Source organism: Musca vetustissima, unplaced genomic scaffold (genome assembly GCF_032173495.1).
Source record: "Musca vetustissima isolate MV318-11 ecotype Yass unplaced genomic scaffold, APGP_CSIRO_Mvet_v1 utg167292, whole genome shotgun sequence".
In the NCBI taxonomy this organism is placed as follows: Eukaryota; Metazoa; Arthropoda; class Insecta; order Diptera; family Muscidae; genus Musca; species Musca vetustissima.
The window spans coordinates 199-10,273 of record NW_026878347.1 but is presented as its reverse complement, the minus strand read 5'-3'; the positions used below and the strand labels follow the sequence as shown (position 1 = coordinate 10,273).

Here is a 10,075-nt window from a genome sequence, read left to right as displayed (position 1 = left end):
GGTAATCCTATCATGTCCTGCTGCTGATCCTTTTTTCTTGCCATCCAAAACTTTCATAAAATCTTCCCATTCAAAAACCACAGGTTCCCGAAACTCTTGTTCATCCGACCAAGTTACAGCTCTGTTAGTACTGTTTGGTACTTGATTTTTAAGATACTCCAAATATGCCATATTATTATCATTGTTCCAGCATCCTACTTCCTTTGCCTCTCTGTTCCTTACGTTATTGATAAACTTCCACGCCTCCTTGACATTTGCATTCCTATTGACTTCATCAATTTTGTCCAAGAAACTGTCTTTTTTTGCCTTGGCCACAAGATTTTTCCACCTCTCAACTTCCTTGTTAGCTTCAGTCAGATTTTGATAATTTGGATATTTTCTGGCTTTCTTGACAGCAGCCAACTGTCTTCTGTAGCTAGCAGACAACTCTCTGTTCCACCAATATTTGGGAGATTTACACCCTTTAAGAGTTTTTGTAGCAGCTTTTACCTCATCTACCATGGCCTGTTCAATGGACTTTATGTCAGGTTCTAATTTTAGTTCTCCAATTGATTTAAGTAATTTGACTTTCTGCAAAAAGGGACCACATCTCCTCCCTCCAGCATCAATTTCAAAGGCCACCGGATAGTGCTTACTGCCTCCAAAATGGCCTTCCAACACATCCCAGTTCATACAAATCCCATTGCTTGCAAATGTTAGATCAGGAACGGAGCCCTGTGAGCTTAAATTTCTTCTGAACGTTACCTTCCCGTTGTTTAAGCATTTAAATCCTGCTTCTAACATCAGAAGGTTCAACTCTCTGCCTTTAACAGATGTTATGTGATCACCCCAAGTGGTGTTTCGTGCATTAAAGTCGCCACACAGAACAACATTATCAAAATTTTCAAGAAAGAGAATGAGTTTATTTATCTCCTCCTTGAAGACAACCGCTGGAATGGAGGGGGGAAGTACGTTGATACAAAGACATAATTGCGCCTCAAATTAGTTGTTTTGATTATAATGACATCATGATCAGTTTCATACAAGATTCTAGCAAATTTAATCCATTTTCTTAGACCAATAGCTACACCACCGTAACCATCCGGTCGAAATTTTTGTATCAAATTGAAATTTAGTAGCTTATTTCTTTGTTTTCTGTCTTCCGAGAAGATTTCTGACAATATAACAAAATCATATTCATATTTGTTTAAAAAGAATTCTATAAAGTTTTTGTTGCATTTGAAAGATTGAATATTATATTGAAATACCTTCAACTTGTCCATCATTAGAGTTATTTGATATGGCATTGCTTTCCCCATCCAATTTTACTCCGCATTTTTGAACTCTTTTCTGAAAATGATGAATGGCATCCTCAGCCACATGATTTTCCTCCTTTTTGAAAAAGTCAAGCATGAACTTCAATAGGTCTTTGGTGACCTTCTCCAACTCCGTAAGTCTCTGGTTCTCTTTCATAACCACCGGCGATGACGGAGACACCTCTTCAAACATCCTCTTCGCCATTGTCACACCCGGTCTATGAACATATGGTTTTTTTGGTTTTTTGGCAACTGAATTATATGTATATGGAGTTAAAATGGCATTGACATCATCTTCAATGCTGCTTTTTTGAACCTTTTGTACGGCATCTTTTTGTCTCTTATTACCTGTGGAAAGAGGGTGAAATTAGCGTCATCCCACAGAATGTCAAATCGATTTTGATTGTATTGGGAGTCATAGACTTCCCGCTTAGAAAGTTTTTTCCTCGTCATTATCATGTTGACCTCAATTTCTTTGGCCCATTTTGGACATTTGTCTTTTTCCCCACACACATGATCTTTACTATTGCATAAAATGCATACCTTTTCAACACAGGAACCAGCACAATCATTTTTACCACAGTCCAGACATCTCCGGTTCGACCGGCATCCAAGTCTTGTGTGGCCTAATCGCCCGCAACTATAGCATTGTCTAATGGCAGGATAGTATGTATTCACCACTAGCACAGTGTGATTAAATACTACCCATGAAGGGTGATCATCACCATAAAAACCAATTTTTACCGTTTCAGTCGGTCTAAATCCGGATTTTTCATTCGGGTCCTTCCTCATGAATCTTGTTACCGTCGCAACCTTCCTGTCAGAAATTATACCGCACCGTAATTCTTCCTCAGTGTAGCTCACCGGAATATTTCTCAGAACTCCAAAAGTCTGAAGGAAATTTTTGGGAATAAACGCCCTTAACTTTTTATTTTTAACTGCCTCATTACATACGAAGTTTTTTGCAGATGCCTTGTCCTCAAAAATGATCTTGTATAAAGTAGCACCAATGGCTACCACGCTTTTAATTTTTTTGATTTCATCCGCCTTCACATCTTTTATTTTTTCCATAAAAAACAAGCCATTTTTAATTTTTTTGTTGTTAATGTTCTCAACCTCACTCGTGTCTACCAACACCATGAACTTACCTTTATGCTCCTCTGTGTACAACACAGTTTCGTCATTGAAGCGCCGTTTCTTCATGTTTGCACCAGCAGTATTCTCCGCATACACACCATCCATATCTCCATCTACCTTCCTATCTGCATTGCTTACGCCATTTTCTAGCGCACGTTTACTTCTCGCATTCACACACACACTCTCACTCATCTCAGCGTCACCACCACATCGATCACTCAATCCCGTTACAGACGCCATGGCGTCCATAACCACACTTTTTTTGGCCACCTGCTTGGCCACCATACAAACACCTTCACCAACCAGACCACTTTCCACAAGGAGGGTATCACTCCACAAAAATTACCGAAAAAATTTCCAGCAATCCTCCACCACCGGCTCCACAACACCAGCAAACAAATAGCTAGCTAATCAGCACATCAAGTATGGTCAAAAATGTTTCCTTTTATTCTTTCGTTTTTTTCCTTATTCTCCTATGTACAGCTTCACACTCTTCCTTTTATGTTTTCACAGCACTTGAACTTTTTACGTCTGCACGCTACGAAATCTCAACCAGGTGTGACAATTTTTTATTAAATAATGAAAAAATCGCGAAAAATGAATGCCGTACCAAGCATCGGTTCTGATTGGCTTTAACATGGCCTTTTTCCCTTTTTCATCTCAATTGTGGACACTAACCTCCCCGCGGTGTCACCTGAAGTAACTATTTTCATCACCCGTTGAAATAGTGATCTAATATGTGCCGCGAGCTCACCCATAGGAACTATAAAAAATGGGTTGAGGTGTCGGGTTAGTTGCCCACACTCGGAAACCCCCTCTTACTATGAAAAAGCAAAGATCGAAAAAGTGCAGATCGTAGTCCCGCAATTGTATAAAGGACTACGATCTGCACTTGGAATGTGCGCACGTTGTATAGAACAGGCGCAATTATCACTTTGGCGGATGTACTCAAGAAGTACAAAGCCGATATTATTGCCTTACATGAATTTGGCTATGGATTTATGGTTAACAAGAGAATAAAAGACCTCGTTTCCAGATTCGCTCCAGTAGATGAGCGAATTGCTATAATCCGTATAAAAGCGATGTTCTTCTACATCAGTCTTATTTGCGCCCATGCTCCGACCGAAGACAAAGATGAGCAGACAAAAGACATACATATTTTACGAGTGCCTAGAAACAGCATATGACCGCTGCCCTGGCCATGACATTAAAATTCTGCTAGGATATTTTAATGCAAAGATCGGAAGGGAAAATATTTTTGGCCCCACCGTCGGAAAATTCAGCCTTCATAAAGAAACATCAGACAACGGCATTAGGGTGATTGGCAGCTAACACCAGATTCAAGCATCTCGATATACACAAGGCCACCTGGATTTCTCTTGATTAAGCAACGAGAAATCAAATTGATCATGTTGTGATAGAGGGAAGGCATTCGCCCAGTTTATTAGACGTTCGATGATCGGTAGAGCGAATATCGATTCGGACCATTATCTTGTAGCAGCCAAGGTTACCTGCCGAACTATTCAAGACTGATGGTCAGATGCTGATCAGGAGCATGCATTAGTACAATTTGGCAAGAGGAATGCATGTCCAACGATTGGAATCTCAGCTTCCTGTGTCCCGTGCACAAAAAAGGAGATCATATATATAGGAATTAGTCTTCTTCCCATCGCATATAAAGTACTATCCAGTGTGCTGTGTGAACGACTGAAGCCAATGGTCAATGTTTTAATTGGACTATACCAATGTAGCTTCAGACCTGGCAAATCCACCCTTGGTCAGATTTTCACTCTGCGCCAAATCCTGGAAAAAAACCCACGAAAACACATCGACACATTCCACTTATTCGCACTCGACATTCCTGCAAAATTAATACGACTATGCAGAATAACTTTAAGTGGCACAGGGTCAGCGGAAAGGACCGAACGAGGATTCAGACCAGGCGACAGTTTATCGTCAGATCTTTTTAACATCCGGCTGGAAAAGGTCATACGGGACGCAAAGGTGAACAGAAATGGCACCCTGCACACCAAACAACACATGTTACTCGCCTACGCCGACGACATCGATATAATGGATCGAACATTGCGAGCGGTAACAGCCATATTTATAAAAATTGAGAAGGAGTCTGCCAAAGTGGGTCTGGTAGTAAACGGCGAGAAGACCAAGCCGATGGTATCAACGCGCAAGACGTCCAGTAGACTCGGACCAACTGCGGAACTTGAGAACTACAGCCTCAATGTAGTTAAAGATTTTATATACCTTGGTATCGCCATAAATAGAACGAATGACATTAGTTTTGAAATTCGGAGAAGGATAGTGATGGCCTATGCTACTATGGCAGTTTAGAAACAAGGTCACCTCCCGCCAGCCAAACTCACACTTTACAAGACGTTTATACTACCTGTGCAGTTATATGGATCTGAAGCATGGGTGCTTGCTTTAGCAGATGAGGCAGCACTTGGTGCGTCTGCGTCGACTGTGAATATCGGCGTCGAATGAACCACGAGCTTTACAATCTATACGCTGCAGCTCAACACGACAGCCAGTCGTGTTGAGCTGCAGCGACTACGTTGGCTAGGTCATGCCACGAATCAGATGGAAAGACCAAGGAGTCGACAACATCTCGGAGCATGGACTTTCAAATTGGAGAAGATGCGCACAAGACCGACGCGCTTGTTCCGTAACAAGCTAAGTCCACAGTATTTCCTTAATCCAGTACAATTTAAATGTACTACATATAAGATTATACTGAAGGAATAACTGTCATCTTCCTTTAAACGTATATTTTTAACGAAGAAAAATTCTCAGATCTTTCTTCAAAATATTAACCTTTTCAGTGTCAATTTTTTTTTTTTATTTTTTGTAGGAATAAAAATCTAAAATTTTGTATTTAAAATCATATAAAGGGACATAGTTTAGAAAATATTGCAATTGCCATTTTAACCCTCGGCCAGTATCGTCTGTCTTTTTACAAAAACAAAAACATCAATAATAACGGTACATAGGATAATCGAAAAATCACAAAGAAAGAGAGTACTTTTAAATGTCGAATATATTCGACAAAACACTGAAAGGGTTAATTCAAAATCGTTGAGTAAACTTTTTTCTATAACAATTGTTTATTTGTACAATTACATACATACTTATATTATAAATCTAATATTTATATGACTAAAATGAATTTATAACTACATTGATGAATGACAAAATTAATCTAATCCTGTTTGAGAGCAGCAGCTTTTTGGACAGCATCGCCATTGGCGATTTTCTTTTTGTTTTCTTTCTTATAGCTTTCAACGTAGAAGGCGGAAAACAAATAAATGAAAAGAGTGGCATTCAGTGTCAAGCCAATGCCAACGATTTTGTTATAGCCACAATTGGGTTGGAATTGAATTTGTATGGTTAGAATGAAGACAATAACAAATTGAACCTGGAAAGAAATGAAAAAATTCATTTTTTTTTTTCAGTTAAACTGCACAGTGGTTTTTGTGTTTATCTCAAAATACTTACAATTTGCAAAATGGTAATATATCTCTTCCACCACAAATATTTCTGAACTTGGGGACCCATGGCAGCCAACATATAGTAGGCGTACATAATGATGTGAATGAAGGAGTTGACCAAACAGACAATTGTGCCTTGACCACCTGAAAATCGGGGAGAACAATAAAATATTACATTTTTGTCAAGAGATAATCCAAAATATTTCCAATATTTCTCACATCACATAAATACAATCACAAAACTTGTATGTATTAGTGTGAACAACCCTGACAATTTTCTGCAAATAAGACAAAATATGACATCAATTGGATAAAACACTTATAGTACGTTTACATTTAACCGCATTTCCTTAACCCACAATGTCAAAATGAATTGTTAATTGATTTGCATATATGTCAAATAAATCCTCATAAAGTAGGATAATCCGGTAAAAAGTTCCAACATATATGCCGTTTTAAATCCATAACAATAAAAATAAAAGGGGGCGGGACCATTTTATTTGGGATGTAATGTGGTCTGCATCCAAGATGTACCAAGGCCTAGTAAAATTCATAATTTCTTCGCTTTGTATGTTTCTTTTCGATTTCATGTCATTAAACCATCAACATGTTTTATAATATGACTTCCCTCGTTCCGGGATCAACTTAATATCGATGATTTCTAAAATACGAATAAATGAACTAATTGATATGGCCTTGAATAATATAAAAGGTGATAATTGAAAAAAAAAAACAAAAATAGAAAACAAAATATTAAATACAATTTTGTTCAAGCTATTAGTATTTGATTGTTGTTGTAAAGAAATTTAAATAAAAGTTCTATGATCCCGTAGGTAATTTGTTTTGATTCATTGTTCATGTTTCGTCTGAAAATATTCCCAATTGTGTGGCTAAGTACAGGTTTCAAAAAAACAAAAAAACCGGAAACGTATTAATATGTGATTTGGGAATTTAATTCTAATTTTTAGATATTATTCTAATTATAACCTTTACGATTTGTTATGCATGATTTTTAACATGCTGACATATTGTTGGATTTTTGGCTGCGGTTTGGAATCGAACGTACCAAACTCATTAGAGCCAGATATCAGTAATAAATAATGATAGATTTTTGGTAACGGTTACAATGCTCTCAAACAATTAAAAATTTGATTAAATGAGACATAAACCCTTGGAGCACCAAATTGTTTCCCTGGCCATACAACCATTTTCTTTAAACGGAATTATTACAAACATATATTATAAGAACAATTTGACTGCGGAATGGTCACGGTGAGGGAAAGCTTTTAATAATTTGGACTGTTCACCGATGAGAGGTTGTTGGAATCAGTGCGGCCGACAGATATATACCCTCAGTGTATGGTTCGCGGTGGTCTACGTAATTACGGTCTAGTGTCGATGTAGAGCATTTTTTATTAAATATTTAAATTTTTTTAATACTGTGATAGTGTGTGGGGAAGATACCAGCCCACCGCCAAAATCTATATTTAATATAAATATTAAGGTCCGCCATGTTCAGCATTTGCTTTATATAATGCATATTTATGCCCCCAGTCTTATGGTTATTGAGGGTATATGCAAAATGTGCCTTATCGAAATATTGGTTCTAGACTCCATGTTCCTTTGGACCAAATCCGTTTCAGACAATTTGGAGTCGTTTTACAAATTTCCGTCCGTCTGTCTGTCTGGACAGCTGGTGTGCACGATAACTCTCAAAGGGAGTGAGCGATTTCATCCAAACTTTGCACATCGCAATATTTCTTCCAAACTTAGTTTAAGTTCGAAGATGGGGAATATCGATCCTCTGCTTCTAGTACCTCCTTCTACAAAATGGTAAAAAATTTGCTAAAAATGCATTTTATAATATCATGCGAACAGACTATCCGATTTGAGGCAAACTTTGTGAAACCTATTATCTAATCTAGAATTACAGGCACTCAGATTGAAAAACGGGAAGCTAGGCGGACAGCTTTGTACAAATGTAGACCTATCTTGAACATTTTCTGGAAAGAAGTTGTTTATGCATTGGAAAATGGTATTGAAATTTTCGAAATACAGAAATCTTTCAGTAAAAAAGTCTTCAACCTCCAAGAACTCTGGATGCCAAATAACAGTAATTTCTATTGGAAATTGCAGCTAAAGCTTTCAAATTGCCTAAAATAGGACGGGACGTTTATACAGACACTAAACATGATCATATATCAAACATATTCTATAAAGAACCCTGAATGTCAAATTACAGCCTGTATGACTATAAATGTGACCCGTTATATGGAAGCTATACCAAAACTTGGATTTGCAATACTAAACATTCTACGATTAATATGAAGGTACCAAAATAATGTATGCTCAGCTCTAGAACCTGCAGGAATCTTCTACTGATCGAAATTGTTTCCGATTTTTCACTTTATAAATCTAAAAATTCTACCACATTTTTAGTTTGGTAACCGGCCATTAACACACACTCCACTTTATATACAATTTACAGGAGCTATACAAAAATATTAACTTTCACCAAAATCCTAGTTGAAGCTTTCTCTGCTTCGGATTTAATTTTTTTTTTCACGAGATCTATGTCTTTTTTTAGTAGTTATTATTTTTTGTTTATACATACCAGCAAAATATTGAACACCAATAAGAGTTGCCAATGGCATCGAGGCATGATGGTACAAATGAAGGAAACTAATTTGACGTTCTTTTTTGCGCAGCACAAAGAAGACGGTATCCAATAATTCCGTAAGTTTGGCAATATAGTACAAATATACGGCTCTTGCCATCTGCAACAACAACAAATATGATTATTAATCAATGGGCTCTAAATTATGAAACCCTAAACGGATATCGGCAATTACTTACCCTCATTGATTTTGGATCGGTGCCATAACTCACAGCTTCACATTTGTAATTGTAATGACCCCAGCCGGATACATAAAACTAAAAGGATACACACTCATTACCATTTGACCCCATAATAGTCTATTTTTCGAATTATTTACCTCATAGACGAGCACAACACTGAACACTACTTGCAGGGCATTATAAACTATCAGGGTATTCTTCAATTCGAACGGTTTACGATTGCGCATTATTCGCGGCCCGGCATAAATGCAGAAAAACAGATACACTCCCAGAATGGTCAAGAGCGGCCGCATCGATTCGGCCAAAAACCAATCCTTGGTCCTGGCATCTCGTTGCGTCGTTAATAGATCCTCCAATTCTTGCGAATAGGTTCGGGTGGAATTCTCAAACATTATCGTTTGCGTTGACATCTTCGTTGATGGGTGGCTGAAAGTGAAATGAAGCAATACGACGGTGGGTTCTTAGATAAATCTTTTGCGCAAAAAATATCGAAATACATTTTGGAAACTGCCAAAAACAAAACTTGTTCAATGTTTTTTTTTTGTTTTTGTTTCAAATCAATTATTATTATTGTTTTATATTCTCATCGGTTTTTTGCCGTTCATCCGTTATTTTTTTTTTCCAATTCGATTTAAAACGCAGACTCAGTGTAGCATTGGACTTGGTTGCGGTTACGTTTTGTTTCATGTACGCTTCTGATCACCCTTGAGCTAACCAGGTGTGCGAGTGTGCGTAATGATGCATTGTTGTTGTTTTAATGTATATATGTACGTATATGTGTTTGTTCGATAAGATATTGCTCATACGTTCTCAATTCTTTACAACAAATATGTCTGCCGAATTTTACGTTTCTTTGCATTTATGAATGAAGAAGAAAAAGATGTTAAAAAGATGTTAAATAAATTTATGCAGAAATAAAATAGATAGAAAAAAATACCACGCTAACAAAAAATTTAAAAATAATCCAAATTAATATATTCAGTTTTAGTGACATTTAATATATCATTATATATACACTTCGATACGGCAAAATGTGCCTCATCGAAATAACGGAGATGTGAAAAATCGGTCAACTCTTTCTTGTACCTCCCACACAAAATTGTCAAAATTTTGCTGAAAAATAATTTTATAATATCATGCGAACGGACTATCCCATTTGAACCAAACTTTACCCAACCTATTATCTTTACCAAGCCTAGATCAAGTCCGAAGATAGGACCTTTTTGTCCACTCCTTCTGGTACCTCCCCCACAAATGGTTAACATTTTTAATATTTAC

The 10,075-nt window shown here is 37.2% G+C and overlaps 1 protein-coding gene across 1 annotated transcript; it reads right to left on the bottom strand.

Annotated features, from left to right (window-relative positions):
* Positions 1-5,647: 5,647 nt before the first annotated feature.
* Positions 5,648-9,207, bottom strand: LOC133323140 (elongation of very long chain fatty acids protein AAEL008004-like). Its single transcript, XM_061532095.1, has 5 exons — positions 8,935-9,207; positions 8,795-8,872; positions 8,553-8,715; positions 5,946-6,082; positions 5,648-5,865 (listed from the first exon to the last, which is right to left on the bottom strand). Exons 1-5 carry the CDS (start codon positions 9,205-9,207, stop codon positions 5,650-5,652), a joined length of 867 nt encoding a protein of 288 aa, XP_061388079.1. The 3' UTR covers positions 5,648-5,649.
* Between the last annotated feature and the right edge of the window lie 868 nt (positions 9,208-10,075).

Excerpts from the sequence above, each read along its gene's own strand:
- LOC133323140 (XM_061532095.1), bottom strand. The coding sequence starts at position 9,207 with ATGTCAACGCAAACGATAATGTTTGAGAATTCCACCCGAACCTATTCG. Across the intron at positions 8,873-8,934 it reads GTGTTGTGCTCGTCTATGAG|TTTTATGTATCCGGCTGGGG; the intron begins GTAAATAATTCG and ends GTATCCTTTTAG. Across the intron at positions 5,866-5,945 it reads ATATTACCATTTTGCAAATT|GTTCAATTTGTTATTGTCTT; the intron begins GTAAGTATTTTG and ends ATTTCTTTCCAG.